This window comes from Mustelus asterias, unplaced genomic scaffold (genome assembly GCF_964213995.1).
Source record: "Mustelus asterias unplaced genomic scaffold, sMusAst1.hap1.1 HAP1_SCAFFOLD_1047, whole genome shotgun sequence".
Lineage (NCBI taxonomy): Eukaryota > Metazoa > Chordata > Chondrichthyes > Carcharhiniformes > Triakidae > Mustelus > Mustelus asterias.
In genome coordinates this window covers 71,092-89,070 of record NW_027590992.1, presented here as the reverse complement: position 1 = coordinate 89,070, position 17,979 = coordinate 71,092, and the positions used below count along the sequence as shown (strand labels likewise).

At 45.4% G+C, this 17,979-nt stretch overlaps 1 protein-coding gene across 3 annotated transcripts in view; it reads left to right on the top strand.

Moving 5' to 3' along the window:
• The first annotated feature begins 583 nt into the window (after positions 1 to 583).
• The window catches only part of miga2 (mitoguardin 2), a 57,535-nt gene continuing 40,139 nt past the window's right edge, over positions 584 to 17,979 (top strand). The window contains exons 1-3 of one of the 3 annotated variants that reach the window (XM_078205881.1): positions 606 to 655; positions 11,133 to 11,240; positions 14,875 to 15,317. In XM_078205881.1, the coding sequence (XP_078062007.1) occupies positions 15,222 to 15,317 (96 nt within the window). In that variant the 5' untranslated portion in view covers positions 606 to 655; positions 11,133 to 11,240; positions 14,875 to 15,221. Of the gene's footprint in view, positions 656 to 11,132; positions 11,241 to 14,874; positions 15,318 to 17,979 lie in introns of all 3 variants that reach the window. The other 2 variants (XM_078205883.1, XM_078205884.1) reach the window with 2 other exon arrangements.

Sequence of the window (17,979 nt, the reverse complement as noted above, 5' to 3'; positions counted from 1 at the left end):
GTTTTGTGGCTATGACTCATCTTTCATTCCCTCCCCCTGCAGTATAAATATCTCCCACTTTCTGTACCTTTTAGCTTTGACAAAGGGTCATCTGGACTCAAAACATCAGCTCTTTCCTCTCCTTACAGACGCTGCCAGACCCGCTGAGATTTTCCAGCATTTTCTCTTTTGGTTGATGCAAGCCTACTTGTGAGACTAATAAATAGACAAACTTTAAAGTAGATCCATTCGAAAGGCTGATGACAGCAGGGAAGAAGCTAAAATTGTGAATATTTGAAATATTTGGATCCCAAAATTGGCATGTCTGCAAAATGTATCTCCCAGAATGGGTCAGAACCCTACCTGCTGATTGGCTTAAAACCTGCCAATCACATTCTCATTGGCCAATAGGACCTCGTGTTCCCGCCCCTAAGCCCCTGACGTCCGGTGAACCCAGCCTGTGCTCTCAGCCAAACTTGCTCAGGCCCCGCCCCCGGACCGCTCCTACTGGGCCGCCGACGTCAGGGCCTGGCGAGGTCCGGCCATCCTATTGGTCAGCAGGGCTGTCAGTCAGGGCAGGGGACTTCCGGTGAGCAGGTTGGGTTGCGGTGTGCTGGGGAGCAGTTGTCCTTTGAGGTGATGAAGAGCAAAGAGCGTTCGTTGTTGAGGCTGGTGGGTGAGTGAGGGAGGGACAATGGATAGAGTTAACAGTTTAACAAAATAACCCAAACTGATGAGAAAACAAACCTTATTTTCGTGTAGCAAATAAAGTGGATGTTAGGTTAATCTATTTTTGGTCCTCCCACTGCCTGGTTACAAGGGGAGGATTGGCAAGGAGCACAATAATATAGGTATTAAAATACAAGCCACCATTTATAATCAGAATTAAATATTTCTGAATTGATGTGTGGGAGGGCCACATTCTGACATATGGGGGGGGGGGGGGGGGTAAAATGGTGGCTGTCTTCGCATGCTGCTGATTGGTTGCTTCTGGGAGGCCTTGAGGGGTGGCTGACCAATCAGTGTGGTGTTTGTTGGGTGGTGTGCTTGAATTATCGCATCCCCCCCTTCTCTAATCTGCCCCCTCCATCCCCCTCCTCATCCCCGCCATTGGCCAGCAGTTCCTACCACTTGCGATTGGCGACCAGGCCAACAGAGTCATAGAGGTTTACAGCAGGGAAACAGGCCCTTCGGCCCAAATTGTCCATGCCGAATCAGCCACTCAGAATCCAGACTGAACGTGATTTAGCGGTGAAAATAATCAACTCGGTACCGCTGAGTGGCTGAGGCGACTAGCATAGATGCACGTCCGAAAGATGTGCTGGTTAGGTGCATTGGCCATGCTAAATTCTCCCTCAGTGTACCCAAACAGGCACCGAAGTGTGGCGACTAGGGGATTTCTACAGTAACTTCATTGCAGTGTTAATTAAGCCTACTTGTGACAAATAAAATTTAAAAAATTAAACTTGAGGGTAAGGGGAAGCTAGATAAACACATGAGGGAGAAAGGATGTACTGATAAAGGTTTGATAAAGTGGGTGGCATGTTGGCACAGTGGCCGCTTCACAGCGCCAGGAACCCGTGTTTGATTTCGACCTTGGGTTACTGTCTGTGTGGAGTCTGCATTTTCTCCCTGTGTCTGCGTGAGTTTCCTCCGGGTGCACAATTTTCCTCCCATGGTCCAAAGATGTGCAGGTTAGGTTGATTGGCCATGGTACATTTCCCCCTAGTGCTAAATGGGGGGTGACAGGATAAATATGTGGGATTACAGGGATAGGGCCTGGGTGGTATTGTTATCGATTCAGGCTTGATGGGCCAAATGGCCCCTCCTGTATGGATTCCACGATTCTAGTCTATGAAAGAAGAGTGGGATTTTGATTTGATTTATCATTGACACATGTATTAGTACACAGTGAAAAGTATTGTTTTTTGCACACTATACAGACAAAGCTTACCGTTCATAGAGAAGGAAAGGAGAGTGTGCAGAATGTCGTGTTACAGTCATAGCTAGGGTGTAGAGAAAGATCAACTTAATGCGATGTAGGCTCATTCAAAAGTCTGATAGCGGCTGGGAAGAAGCTGTTCTTGAGTCGGTTGGTACATTACCTCAGACTTTTGTATCTTTTTCCCAACGGAAGAAGGTGGAAGAGAGAATGTCTGGGGTGTGCAGGGTCCTTGATTATGCTGGTTGCTTTCTTGAGGCAGCGGGAAGTGCATACAGTGTCAATAGATGGGAGGCTGGTTTGTGTGATGGACTGGGCTGGATTGGGAGAAGTCTTGTGTGGAGCATAAACACCAAAGTTGACTTGTTGGGCTGTATAGCTTGTTTCCTCCTGCAACTTCTATGTAATTCTTTGGATCTGTATCCCCATCTCCAGTATCACTTGGATATCCTATTACTTTATCTGCTGGTTTGTGAGGGATATCAGTGCCAGTAAATGAAACACTTTCTCATTCAGTGCACCTATTGTCAGCATTGATCATTACCAGGCCAGGTGTAGTATGGTGATCTTATGAGAAAGAAAGAATGTTTAGTTACGTACTACATAGTATTTGCAACACAGGAGCATTTTATTGTCTTCCAATCCCTCAGGATGTTGTTAACTACCTCCTTGCTATTGATTTGTTTTGGGCATGCATGCCACTGTTATTTTCTAATTGTAGGAATATCCCAGAAAAAGCAAATCAACAAATATTTGTGTTGATTGAAGGAGAAATGTTGGATCCTGCTCTGGGATATTTTATGCTCGCCTGTTCAGACCTTGGTTCGATGTCTCAGTACCTCAGCCAATGTCGCGTTTCCTCTGTATCTCGTCAGCCGGGCACAGACACTCCAGTCCCTGGAGCGAGACATTCTACCACTGAACAAAGGAGGAAGGAATTGAACATCCTTTATTCTTCCGAATCAAACAATTGGCAGGTGAACCTTACGAGTTGCAGCACAGTTATGGTCCATTATATCCATGCTGACTCTTTGTTAGTATAATCCTGGACTAATCCCATTGCTTTTCCTCTCTCCTCCAAGATTTGTATTTTTCTCTGCATCAAACATTTGCCCAGATTCTCTCTCAATAGATTCCAATATCTCTGCCTCAGCCAACTTTGTGACAAAATACTCAGCCACTCACTGCGTTAAAAAAATCCTCCTCACCTCTCTCCTCTTTCTTGTTGACAATTTTAAGAATGAGCTTTTGTTTTCGAATTTTCATTCCATCCCAAAATTCAAATTCAATCCAATTCATGGTCCCCATATGAGGGGACAAACACGATCCAAGCTGACAGGATGAGGCATTGCACTCCATCCCGGGCTGGATCTGACGCTTCATCTTAGCCAAAAGGCTGAGATGGCTTTGAAAAATTGCATCAGGTAAAGCCTCAGTTTAACCTTACTGGCCAACCTGATCCTTTACTCTACCCTAGCCTGGACAAACCACCACCGCAGGCGTTAGCGCACCCACCAGTGCAATGGGCTAGCCTCATCACCTGCTGGATCATGGTTTCGCCCATGCCTGGTATTTTAAGAATCACAGACTTCCCAACCAAATAAAGTACTCTTCCCTAATTCACTTCTTCAGAATTCTTCCTACTATTGAGCCCTCTCTTTAAACTCTGACCTAGCAATCCCTACTCTGGTACAAACAATCCTGCTATCTCCGATTCCTCCTCATAACTATAATGAGTCATATTTTCCTCACTCTGTGGCTTTAATTACCCTGCTATAATAAAGTATCCAAAATTGCACGCAATATTCTAACTGGCGTACCAATGTTTTTACACAAGTTGATCATTAGTTTTTAACTGTACTCTATGCCCCTTTTTGACAAATACTTGATTCGGATGGGAATAGAGGGGTATGGTCCCTGGAAAGGTTGGGGGTTTTGGTTCAGTCAGGCAGCATGGTCGGTGCTGAAGAGCCTGTTCCTGTGCTGGAATTTTCTTTGCTCTTTTTTGTAAACCCAAAATGCTGTCAGCTTTTTAATGGCTTTACCCACCTGTATTTACACTTTAGGGTATTCAATGTGCTTTAATTGCTTGGTCCCTTTATTCATGGATTATAGAACGTAGAACAGTACAGCACAGAAACAGGCCCTTCGGCCCACGATGTTGTGCCAGGTTTGATGCCAAATTAAACTAATCCCTTCTGCCTGCCCTTGGTCCCTATTACTCTACTTTTTGCATAGATTAGATGGGGAGGAAAGCTCCCACCTTTGGTCTGTGGGTCCATGCATAATAGCAACTTCATTTCTTTGGTACCTTTTACAGCCGTAGGACACTCCAAAGCCTGGTAACAGCCAATGAAATACTTTAGATGTGTAGTCAAAGTTCTAGTGTAGGGAAACATGGCAGACAATTTGTGCACAGCAAGATCCCACAAGTAGCAGTGAAATAGTGACCGGATGATTTGCTTTTGCGATTTTAGTTGAAGGGTAAATATGGATAGATATTGACCAGGATACTGGGGAGAACTCTGTTGCTTTTCAAATATGCTCCACACAAACCCCCATTTCACCCTTTTACCATGTCCCTTCTCCCTTGCGTTTAACACGCTTTTCCTTCAATACATCTATGCTATTTGCATCAACCATTCCATGTGGCACTGGGTTCCATGCTTTCCCACTCTCTGCTTAAACTAATTTCTCCTACACTCCACTCCTTATTGGATTTACTAATGATATTGGGGCAATTTGATTGGTGATTTGGAGGTTGCTGGTTTTTGATTGGTGATGGTTTTACTACAACTGTTGGATGTTTTGAGCACATAGAACATAGAACAGTACAGCACAGAACGATGTTGTGCCGAGCTTTATCTGAAACCAAGATCAAGCTATCCCACTCCCTATCATCCTGGTGTGCTCCATGTGCCTATCCAATAACCGCTTAAATGTTCCTAAAGTGTCTGACTCCACTATCACTGCAGGCAGTCCATTCCACACCCCAACCACTCTCTGCGTAAAGAACCTACCTCTGATATCCTTCCTGTATCTCCCACCACGAACCCTATAGTTATGCCCCCTTGTAATAGCTCCATCCACCCGAGGAAATCAGCTTGGTTAACGGAACAGAAACTAGTTTAAAATGTGATGGCTGAATAGTGATGCTGTGGGCATTTTAACGTTTGGCCAGAGTGTTAAAAGACTTGTTAGCAAGTTTGAAGTTTAGTTTATTTATCAGTGTCAGAAGTAGGCTTACATTAACACTGCAGTGAAGTTACTGTGAAAATCCCCTAGTCGCCATACTCTGGTGCCTGTTCGGATACACTGAGGGAGAATTTAGCACGGCCAATGCACCCTAACCAGCACAACCTTCGGACTGTGGGAGGAAACCGGAGCATCTGGAGGAAACCCACGCAGACACGGGGAGAATGTGCAGACTCCACACAGACAGTGACCCAAGCCGGGAATCGACCCTGGCACTGTGCCGCCCAGTACAGTATGTGGCCCAAAGTCAGTGTTTTGTCTGAACATGAAGCTGCTCCTAATGCCAGTATCGTCATTCCAGATGAGTTGGGCTGTTTGTACAAATGTCCTGTAATTATTGACAGTAGCTGAGATAATGGCAGCATATTGACACGTACAAAGGAAAGTTTACTTTCATGACCTCAGGACTTCCCAAAGCATTTGCAGCCAATTAAATGCTTTTGAAGTGCAGTCACTGTTGCCGTAACAACTTGAGTTTATACTTGCGTATTTCCCATGGTGCTTCTCAGGAGCTTGAGACAAAATTTGACACTGGACAACTTGAAGGGATATTGAGATACATGATCAGCTGCTAGATCAGTGAGAAGTGACTCCAGTGTGAGAGGTGCAGGAATTTAGTGCAGTAAACAGTTTGCTGTAATGAATATATTGGGTTTGCCTGAGATGTTCATTACAACAACACTTCAGCGATTCAATGTAAGATATACAGGGGTCTGCTCTGGAGCCAGTCATCCACCTTGACCAGACTTGTGCTGTACCTGGCAGGAAGATGGTGTTGTTAAACTTCTTACTGTGTTTACCCCAGTCCAACGCCGGCATCTCCACATCAGGAAGATTTCTGACAGCCTCCTGCTGTCAGGGATATGATTGTCAATGTGCGGGACAGGGGGTGGACATCTGCCTCATCAGCCTGGACCAGGAGAAGGCGTTTGACAGAATATCGCACACCTACATGATGGATGTGCTGCCAAAATTAGATTTTGGGGAGGGAGTCAGCAACTGGATCCAAGTGCTTTACAAACATCAGTAGTGCAGTTTCAGTCGATGGATTGGAAAGAGAAAGTTTTCTGATCAAATCTGGAGTCAGGCAGGGCTGCCCCCTCTCTCCTGGCCTGTTGGTGTGTTGCATAAAATACTTTGCTGAGTCCTTCAGGAAGGATTTGGGTGTAAGTGGTATGATGATCCCAGATAGCAGAGGCACTCTGGTCAAAGCCTCCCTCTATGTGGACATCTCCACCATCCCCTGCTCAGATCCGCTGCTGGTGCGCAGACTGATCAACATCTACGACTGGTTCAAACTGGTCTTGGGTGCCAAGGTAAATCCTGGTATGAGCAAGGCCATGTTCTTTGGGAACCCAAAGATGTGCGGGCTAGGTGCATTGGCCATGCTAAATTGTCCCTTAGTTACCCGGGATGTGTAGGTTAGAAGGATTAGTGGGGTAAATATGTGGGGTTACGGGGATAGGGCCTGGGTGGGATTGTTGTCGGTACAGACATGATTGGCCAAATGGCCTCCTTCTGCACTTTAGGGATTCTATGAACTGGGCTGACTGATACCATGTCCCCTTCACCATCAAGTCAGATGGCCTGGAAGTGCCGTGGATATGGTTCAGAGGGATTAGGGCATGCGTTAGAAACTGGAAGGTGTGAGTAGCTATAGTGGAACACAAACTGGGTACCTGGGAACAACGCTCCTTCTCCATTGTGGGTTAGAACCTGGTCATTAGGTGTGAGGCACTCTCGATGTTGCTGTACATGATCCAGGTCTGGACACGCAAGCCATTTTCCACTTTATCTGGAGGCTGAAAATGGATTGCGTTCACTAGGACGCAATGTACAAACCTCTTGATAAAGGTGGGAAAAACGTGCCCAACATAGCCCTAATTCTGATGGCCACTTTAGTGTGTGGCTGCATCAAGCTGTGCATTGTTCCTTGGTACACAACCACCAAGTGTCACTACGTGCTGAGATTCTACCTTTCCCTGTGTTGAGAAGGATGCGTCTGGCCACTACGCTCGAAGTAGTTGGACCGTGCAGTACCACCTGTCCCTTGTGAAAATTATTTTCACAGAAACACCTTTTACCACAAGTGCATCAGGCAACAGTCTGCATGTAACGTTCTAGAGGCCATGCGGGAAAAAGAGGTGATAGATCCTGTTGGATGGTTCCCTGATGTGGAGATGCCGGCGTTGGACTGGGGTAAACACAGTAAGAAGTTTAACAACACCAGGTTAAAGTCCAACAGGTTTATTTGGTAGCAAAAGCCACTGAACAGACTGTCAAAGTAATTTGGCAGAATGCCTCCTCACCAGAACTTCCAAATAAGCACCAGGACCTAGCTTGGCTGGTGGTGAGAAAGGTCCTCTCTGTCAGGTCCTTCCTACATGCCTGGAGTCTCACCCCTGTCTACACATTGCCCTTGAGGTGACTGTGATGGGGAAGAGACTGTTGTCCACTGTTGTCCACCTTTGCAAAGAAGGTGTGGAGAGAGATGAGGTGGTATTTGTCGAGGTCCAGAGCAGCTCTGTGACACAGGACTCTGTGCTCTACGGGCTGTTTCCAGGGACGGGGACTCTGTGCTCTGCGGGCTGTTCCTTGGAGCACACCGAGACAATCAGTTGTTGTTGGAGGATCATCAACTTGGTGAAAGACGCTTTTTGGTCTGTCTGAAATGTGTAGATCTTCCAGTGCAGAGACTTGTCCTTGACCCCGAGTGTTGCAGACTGACACATTTCAAAGTCCAGGACTATGTGCTGAGGGACGCACTAAAGCTTGGGGCAGCTGCTGCAGAGGGGCAATGGGGAAGGTCGCTGTCCAAGACCTTTCAGCATATTGCACCGAGGGGAGGGGTATGGGCTGTATGACTCACATTGAATGTTTATGGTGAATATCACAATTGTATGGAAGCACCTCAGAGTGCAACTTGATCTGTGTGGAAACCTGAATATTATTGCACTTTCTGTAATGATCATTTTGAAATGTTTACAATGTTCTTTCAGCTATTTTATGAATAAAGTATATTTTTGCAAGTATCGGGTATATCGGAGTGTTAAAAAATAAGTTATACAGCAGTGTTGCATCTTAGCAATGTAGTAGGCATCTCCAGGAAAAATGGTTATGTTAACGGATGTACAGGCTTGGGGATCATCTGACTCTGTGAGAGCTTGGATTTTTTGCTATTTATAGCAATGTTTAAATCTCTAGAGTAACCTCCTGGCATGTAGAACACTCCCAGCTATTGTTTGTTCATTAAAGCATCAACAGTCAGTAGTTTGGTTCCTTGTAATTCTCTCCCTAAGCAAAAAATATTACGGCGTGAGGTGTTATCGCATGTCACTGGTTCCTAGGTAACTGGCAGCTAATTCCTTTCTGTCACGTTTGCTGAATCGTTTGACTCTTTTGCTTTCAGGGTGCCTGGCAGACTTTTTGTATATTTAACCATTTGAGGTTGTTTAGTTCTGTATTCAGTATACTTACCTGTTCTCTTTGGAGGGAAACAAATCTAGGCTGACACCACAGCCACAAGCTGCCCCTTTATTTCCTGCTCTAATCAATATTTTGGCAAGTTATCCTTTTAATCTGATTTACAGCTTTGGGTAGGGCAGATGCAGTAGCAACATCAGCAGCTGTTTACTGCACAGAACAGGCTGGTCTGTTCATGTCTCTGTTGACTTTTTACTACAGCAGCGATCTGCCCTGCTCTCTTTCCCTTGTGTCATTCTTCAAATATTTATTGAACTTTAAAGATTATTGGTCTCGCTACCTACTCCCTGTAACAAAGCATTCCATGCTGTGGCAACCCTGTGCGTGAAACGGCAGTAACTTGCATTTGTAAACTATTTTATGCCGTTAGTGGTTAGGATTTGGAATGCATTGTCTGAGGATGTACTGGAGGCAGATTCAATTGGGGCGGAACGGTGGCACATTGGTTAGCACTGCTGCTTCACAGTGCCAGGGACCTGGGTTTGATTTCCGGCTTGGGTCACTGTCTGTGTGGAGTCTGCACGTTCTCCCCGTGTCAGCGTGGGTTTCCTCCGGATGCTCAGGTTTCCTCCCACAGTCCAAAGAAGTGCTGGTTAGGTGGATTGACCATGCTAAATTGCCCGTTAGTGTCAGCGGGACTGGATAGGGCCTGAGTGGGATTGTGGTCGGTGCAGACTCGATGGGCCAAATTCTGCACTGCGATTTTATGAGAATTGGATGATTAGCTGAAGGGAAAAGATTTGCGGCGCTACGGGGGAAAAAAATGGGAATATGGGACTGGCTGAGTGGCCCTTGCAGTCAGTGGGCACGGACAGGGCAAACAGAATGGTGTCCCTCTGTGATGTAACCATTCTCTGTATAAACGCCTTTTAAATGTAGAAACATGTCTCATTGTTCTTCACTGGACTGTGACCTGATCGAACCAGGCTCTGAGCTGAAGGGGTTTCTATGAGAGGTAATGTGAAACTTGGTTGAAAAGGGAGGTAGAGGGGGTTGGGGCACCAGCAAACTGGCGGGCAGTGGAGTGGCCGTATCTGGTTGCTGCTGGGGATGTTCCGTTTCTGGAAACAAGGAACAAAACCATTTGTGAGATGATCTGTGCCATTCTGCGAACTGGAAGCAGAGCAGTTATCTATCACAGGTGGTTGACTTTCTCCTTTACAGTGTAATTCAGGCAGCATCAGAAGGCAGGGATCGGCTGACGTCTGCTTCTCGTAGCTCAGCATGTTATCTGAGCCGCTGTGTTGAATTACAGCAAGGTGACCCCACTGGCTAGTGGTGATCTGTGTAACCAGGGATGATTTGCATCATTTACTTAGCGAATAGATTTTCACCTTTATATTTTAACTTGTTATTCAATGCTGGCAGCTTATTTTTAAAGAATCACCAGGGTGATAGGGTTGCCATATTGTGTATTTTGTTCTTGTTTTTGTTCAGACTAACCGTCTGAAGCCGTGCTTTTAGCTGTGTCCATAGAAACCCTAGAACCATAGAAACCCTACAGTGCAGAAAGAGGCCATTCGGCCCATCGAGTCTGCACCGACAACCATCCCGCCTAGGCCCCATCCCTGTAGTCCTACATATTTACCCACTAATCCCTCTAACCTACACATCCCGGGACACTAAGGGGCAATTTAGCTTGACCAATCAACCTAACCCACACATCTTTGGACTGTGGGAGGAAACCGGAGCACCCGGAGGAAACCCACGCAGACACGGGGAGAATGTGCAAACTCCACGCAGACAGTGACCCGAGCGGGGAATCGAACCCAGGTTCCTGGAGCTGTAAAGCAGCAGCGCTAACCACTATGCTACCGTGCCGCCCAGGCTCCATGCATTTGAATTCACTCTCTAAACCATCCTTAAAAGTCATATCTCTAAACAACCACATCTCTGACATTTCCCCTTTTAGTTTGGCATCTTTTTTTGTGTTGCAATGCTCCTGCAAGATGCCCTGGGGCACCTACGTTCATGTCAGCGATGCTGCATAATTATAGATTGTAGTTATAACATTGTACCTCTTTAATAACATAATCATCACTGGCTGGCACTGTTACTAGAAATGTCTTTGATAGCACTTTTCAAGTGCCCTGACCTCTACCACCGAGAAGGACAAAGGCAGTAGAAGCCGAGGGAATATCACCACCTTCAAGTTCCCCTCCAAGTTATGCATCATCCTGATGCATAACTGACAGCAGAGAACCCCATGGACTGCAATGGTTCAAGATGGCGGCTCAACATTACCTTTCCTGGGACATTTGGGGATGGGCATTGCTAGCCTTGTTAGCGATGCCCACCTCCTGTAAACTAATTTTAAAAAAACTTTTAGCTTGGCCAAATTATGCTCCGGGTAGAAACAGCAGTTTTTTTTCTGAACAATTCCATGCATTCACTACTCATTCCTTTCTCATGAATATAAATGCTACAGGTTGCAGCAATTTCCTCAATAACTTGTGTTTCTTTTTCTTAACAGCATGTAAGGTCCACTCTGTACCAAGCCATATCCTGAATTCCCCCAACCCTGGGGCAGAGGATGTCTGATGGAATAGTGGGAAGTGACCCTCACTCCACGTTGTCCAAGGTACTTGTCTCCAAGTGATTTTTAATCAGCTCTACGCATCATTTAAGTAAATTATTCAGACTAACCTCGTATAATTAACTGGAGCAGTGCCACCCCTATGTCCCCAAATGGTTCCGTGACTCATTGTGTCACCTGGTATGGGACTGAGGTCTAATGGAACAAGAGAGTCACAGGTCCCATCCTTAACTTGTGTTGCACCTGATTTCGGTCGGAGAATTGGTATGGACGTGTAGCAGTAACAGAGAAAATGGAAGTTCCAGGTCCCGCCATGGCCATTTTTGAATTCAGTTTGGTATCAGTAAAAGTGCTGTCAGATAGTCGTTAAAATCTAACTGGTTCAGTAACGTCCTTTGGGGAAGGAAACCTGCTGTTCTGCCTCGTCTGACCTCCTTGTGACTCCAGTCCCACCAAATTTTGGGTTTTAACCTCTTGAGGTAAACTAGCAAACAATTGTATAACATCAATGGGTAAGAAATGCTGACACTGTCAGCGATGGCCGCATCCTGCAACCTTCCCTAACTCTTCAGTGAGTGCACTGAAATTTGGCAAGAAGATTGGAAAATTCATTTGTGCACAGATCAACACTGCTTGGAATGATAACAGAAAATGCTGGAAAAACTCAGCAAGTCTGGCAGCATTTGAGTGCTGAACAAGAGTTGATTTTAACTCTGTTTTTCTCTCCCTGATGCTGCCAAGACTTGCTGAGTTTTTCCAGCATTTACTGTTATTTAAGGCGGCACAGTAGCACAGTGGTTAGCACTACTGTCTCTCAGCGTCAGGGGCTAGGGATCGATCCCCTGCTTGGGTCACTGTCTGTGTGGAGTTTGCACTTTCTCCCCGTGTCTGCGTGGGTTTCCTCCGGGTGCTCTGGTTTCCTCCCACAGTCCGAAAGACGTGCTGGTTAGGGTGCATTGGCCGTGCTAAATTCTCCCTCAGTGTACCCGAACAGGTGCCGGAGTGTGGCAACTAGGGGATTTTCACAGTAACTTCATTGCAGTGTTAATGTAGGCCTACTTGTGACACTAATAAATAAACTTTAAAGCTATAAAACGATTTCAGATTTCCAGCATCTGAAGTATTTGCTTTTATATCAATACTGTTGGGGATGTTTCTCACGGAGCTGTGAGTTAGCTTTTCCTCTTCTCAGCTCAAAGGTACTGAGGGTGTCCGGTTCCTGTCACATAGTTAACTCAGGTTTGATGTTCAGGTGCTCTTTAGTGTTGATGGGTCAGGTTTTTCCCTTTGTTTTGTACCAGGGCCACACCGAATCGTTTGGGTCTTCGATCGCAACAGAACCTGCCCAATTTTTCACCTGTGAATTTAAGTTGGTCCTTGGGGTGAAGGGGTTGTCCTATGATGAGAGGCTGGGTAAACTGAGCCTGTATTCTTTGGGGTTTAAAAGAATGAGAAGTGATCGCATTAAAACCTGCAGAATTCTGAAGGGGTTTGATCGAGTGGATGCCGAGAGATTGTTCCCCTGGTTGGGGAATCTAAAACGTGGGGGCGCAGTCTCAGGATAAGGGGACAATTATTTAGGACTGAGATGAGGAGAAAATACTTCACTCAAAGGGTTGTGAATCTTTTGCTCACTTGTCCTAATATCTCAATTTGTGGCTTGGCATCAACGTTTGTTTTATAGCACCTGTAAAGAGCCTTGGGCTGTCTTTCTATGTGAAAGGTGTTATATAAATAAAATTGATTGTTGTATGCCACTTGGGTCAAGATTAATGTTGATGTAGGGTGAACACGTTTGCAGTGACTCACTAAAGGGCCTGCAGCAGCTTGGCGAGGTGCCTGGTTTAAATCTGAAATGCTTTGGGAAGCTGTGATGATAACTTGGGGAAATATTCTTCTCTGACTCTGTTAGCTGAAGGGAGAGCACACTGGACTGAGTGCGTCGCTGCCTGTTTGGGCAGTACTCCTGTTAGTGTACAGCCATTTGTGATTGGTGCTGCTTTATTTTCTGGAGAAGTTAGGTCAGACATTAGCTCTCTCCTGGTTTGTCTGAGCTTTCCCCGTCTGTACCCAATACCGCACTGAACTTTGAAATCCCCTCCCTCGAGTTCCGTTTGGACCTGGCTCCCACTCACTGCCGGCTGTAACAGTTGACGTAATTATTTTGGGGTACCTCGTTTTCCACGAGTAACATGGAGTGTGAGTGTACACTCAGTGAAAAGACACTGAAGGATGTAGCTGAAAAGAGGGGACCTGAGATTATAATCACCTGAACACGCAAGTGTGGGTTGTCAAATCAACTTAGAAAGGTCAACATCGGATGGAGGAGAGGCAATAATAAATTAGTACCAAACATAGGGTTGGATTCTTAGGCTGGACATCAATTCTTTGATTTGCAAATAACCCCTATTGGGTTCAATCTGTCTTGACACTTTTGATATCTTAAGTAGAGAAATGAAACCCACTTTTGTTCTGGGTTAAGACAAAACCCGCATCAGTTTTTTTTTCAGTCTTATCTCTACAAATTGAGAAGGAAAGCTTAAAGTCTTTATCGGGATCTAGCCACTTGCACCTTTTCTTGTAACCTTTGATTTGTTATTGTGTGGTCGGAGTTGTTTCTCAGTTTCATATCTAACCTGTTGATTATTGCCTTATCTGGGAGACCGTTGAGCTTATTAAGTATTTCTTGCTAACAAAAGAGCTCTCCTTGCTGACAAAAGTTTTCTTGCCAAGCGTCATCCTTGACCTGAAACTTTCTGGGAATGAGCAACTTTGTCTGTTTATTAGTTCTAGAAAAGTGCACGTCTACAGCATCTGTAACTAAAACAAAACCTTGATAACATGAGATGAAATCAAAGCTTAATCCTGTGTCTATATGTATATAAGAACAGGATGTATTACAATAGTTACAGTGCTGTGTGTAATCCTTATTGTAGGAAGGACAATAGAACCACAAAGAGTGTATAGGATAGATTCATTAATATGATATCAGATTGGAAAACTGAAGAGAATCTGAGGGACTGGGGAACGATTTCCAATACAGAAGAAATGAAAATTATGCTGGCTTTGGTGGGGTGATTGGGGAAAGACAACCTGTTCTAATTGGTGAGTCAGCGATGAGGGGGTTGTTAGTTTCTAAGAGTGAGTGGTTGAGGCAGAGACATTAGCATCAATTAAGGAGAAGGTGGAAAATACTTGCAATGGAGGAAGGTGCAGGACTGTGGGGCAGTGGGGTTAGTCTTGGGTGTTCTAACAAAGCCAACACAGATATAATGAGCAGAGTGGCCTCCTGCAGTTCTGTTAATGAAGATGAGTCCTAGTGGGGAAGTGGGGAATTGCAGGCATGGCCAGACCAGTCTGGTCAAGTATATTGTTGAATTATTATATTGTTTCACTTTCTTTTTCAAGTCGGTTTTCTCCCTTCTTTCTTGCTCTCACTTTCTACTCACTCTTGCTGCTCTGTGATTTCTACCGTTACCTCTCAGACGGAAAGGAGGAAGTAACTACACGGAGGTATTATGCTTTTCTTTACCCTTTTCTAACCCCTGCAGAGAATTGTCAGGTTTCTCCTGAGCAAGGAGTCAGGCGCCCAGGGCTTTGTATCTTTTTGGCAGTTGTGTTTTTTTGATGTTGCTCACTGTGTCACCTTGTTTTTAATCGTGGATTTTTATTAATCTAGAAGGAACAAGTGTTTAGAGCACTGAGGCTAGGGCAGCAGCTTTGATCGGAACCACACAGTAACTGGGAGCTGCCAACCTGTTGCCATTGGAAGGAAGCTGCAGAGTAAGACTGAGCGACGTTTGTTGGGACTGTGACTTCTGTCTTTTCCCACGCCCTGCCCCCACCAATCGCACCCTACCCCTCTCGGGGGAGCCTCGATGCTGAATTTCAAAATGTACTGACAAGTGACTGAGACATCCTTCCCAACCTCCTCTGCTCATTGCCCTTGCTAACTGACTGCACAAAAACCTCGGTGAACAGATATTTGCCTTGTGGACATACAGCAGCAAATCACCTTAGCGCAGTATGTCGTTGAGGAGAACAGATGGGGCATCCATTATTCAAGCCTTGGCGATGACTGTAGCTGAGATTCCAGTATTCCTGTACTCTACATTCGGGCAGGTATGTTGACAATCAATGGGGCGGGTTCCATTTACTCCTGGTTTGTTGTTGTGGGGAGGGAGATGGATGGCGGAAGAAGTCCTGGTTCTGCATGACCCCTTGTTCTCGTGGTTGACTGCTGTACTGTACGTGGTTTTTGCAGTAGGTACGCCAAGTCATTTGACCTTTCTGACTTTTAAATAATCATTAAATTGTATCTTTTTGAACAAATTTTCTAAAAGCCAGCTTTCTATTTAAAATAAAAATCCTACCTGTTGTTAGGTCCCCCTGGGTTCACTGTCTGTTGGTAGCAGGATGGTTCTTGGTATCAATTTAGCTTACTGATGGGAAGCTTATGTAGGGGTGAGGAAACAATTTAGCTCATTGATGGGAAGCTTATGTAGGGATGAGGAAACAAGGTTCAGATGTCTCGATTGAGGGTTACAAGTTAGCAAGGAATGAGCTGAAAAAGGGGCTTAGGAGAGCTAGGAGGGGACATGAGAAGTCCTTAGCGGGTCGGATCAAGGAAAACCCCAAGGCTTTTTACTCTTATGTGAGGAATAAAAGAATGACCAGGGTGAGGTTAGGGCCGGTCAAGGACAGTAGTGGGAACTTGTGTATGGAGTCAGTAGAGATAGGCGAGGTGATGAATGAATACTTTTCTTCAATGTTCACCAAGGAGAGGGGCCATGTTTTTGAGGAAGAGAAGGTGTTACAGACTAATAGGCTGGAGGAAATAGATGTTCGGAGGGAGGATGTCCTGGCAGTTTTGAATAAACTGAAGGTCGATAAGTCCCCTGGGCCTGATGAAATATATCCTAGGATTCTTTGGGAGGCAAGGGATGAGATTGCAGAGCCTTTGGCTTTGATCTTTGAGTCCTCACTGTCCACGGGGATGGTGCCAGAGGACTGGAGAGTGGCGAATGTTGTTCCTCTGTTTAAGAAAGGGAATAGAAATGACCCTGGTAATTATAGACCGGTTAGTCTTACTTCGGTGGTTGGTAAATTGATGGAAAAGGTCCTTAGGGATGGGATTTACGACCATTTAGAAAGGTGCGGATTAATCCGGGATAGTCAGCACGGATTCGTGAAGGGCAAGTCGTGCCTCACAAATTTGATAAAATCTTTTGAGGAGGTAACTAAGTGTGTTGATGAAGGTAGGGCAGTTGATGTCATATACGTGGATTTTAGTAAGGCGTTTGATAAGGTCCCCCATGGTCGGCTTATGATGAAAGTGAGGAGGTGTGGGATAGAGGGAAAGTTGGCCGATTGGATAGGTAACTGGCTATCTGATCGAAGAAGTCTCACAACACCAGGTTAAAGTCCAACAGGTTTATTTGGTAGCAAATACCATAAGCTTTCGGAGCACAGCTCCTTCGTCAGATGGAGTGGATATCTGTTCTCCAACAGTGCACAGACACAGAAATCAAGTTACAGAATACTAATTAGTACACTAAGACTATACTATACTATATTAGTATACTTAGAATACTAATTCTGTAACTTGATTTCTGTGTCTGTGCACTGTTGGAGAACAGATATTCACTCCATCTGACGAAGGAGCTGTGCTCCGAAAGCTTATGGTATTTGCTACCAAATAAACCTGTTGGACTTTAACCTGGTGTTGTGAGACTTCTTACTGTGCTTACCCCAGTCCAACGCCGGCATCTCCACATCATATCTGATCGAAGACAGAGGGTGGTGGTGGATGGAAAATTTTCGGACTGGAGGCAGGTTGCTAGCGGAGTGCCACAGGGATCAGTGCTTGGTCCTCTGCTCTTTGTGATTTTTATTAATGACTTAGAGGAGGGGGCTGAAGGGTGGATCAGTAAATTTGCTGATGACACCAAGATTGGTGGAGTAGTGGATGAGGTGGAGGGGTGTTGTAGGCTGCAAAGAGACATAGATAGGATGCAAAGCTGGGCTGAAAAATGGCAAATGGAGTTTAACCCTGATAAATGTGAGGCGATTCATTTTGGTAGGACTAATTTAAATGTGGATTACAGGGTCAAAGGTAGGGTTCTGAAGACTGTGGAGGAACAGAGAGATCTTGGGGTCCATATCCACAGATCTCTAAAGGTTGCCACTCAAGTGGATAGAGCTGTGAAGAAGGCCTATAGTGTGTTAGCTTTTATTAACAGGTGGTTGGAGTTTAAGAGCCGTGGGGTTATGCTGCAACTGTACAGGACCTTGGTGAGACCACATTTGGAATATTGTGTGCAGTTCTGGTCACCTCACTATAAGAAGGATGTGGAAGCGCTGGAAAGAGTGCAGAGGAGATTTACCAGGATGCTGCCTGGTTTGGAGGGTAGGTCTTATGAGGAAAGGTTGAGGGAGCTAGGGCTGTTCTCTCTGGAGCGGAGGAGGCTGAGGGGAGACTTAATCGAGGTTTATAAAATGATGAAGGGGATAGATAGAGTGAACGTTCAAAGACTATTTCCTCGGGTGGATGGAGCTATTACAAGGGGGCATACCTATAGGGTTCGTGGTGGGAGATATAGGAAGGATATCAGAGGTAGGTTCTTTATGCAGAGAGTGGTTGGGGTGTGGAATGGACTGCCTGCAGTGATAGTGGAGTCAGACACTTTAGGAACATTTAAGCGGTTATTGGATAGGCACATGGAGCACACCAGGATGATAGGGAGTGGGATAGCTTGATCTTGGTTTCAGATAAAGCTCGGCA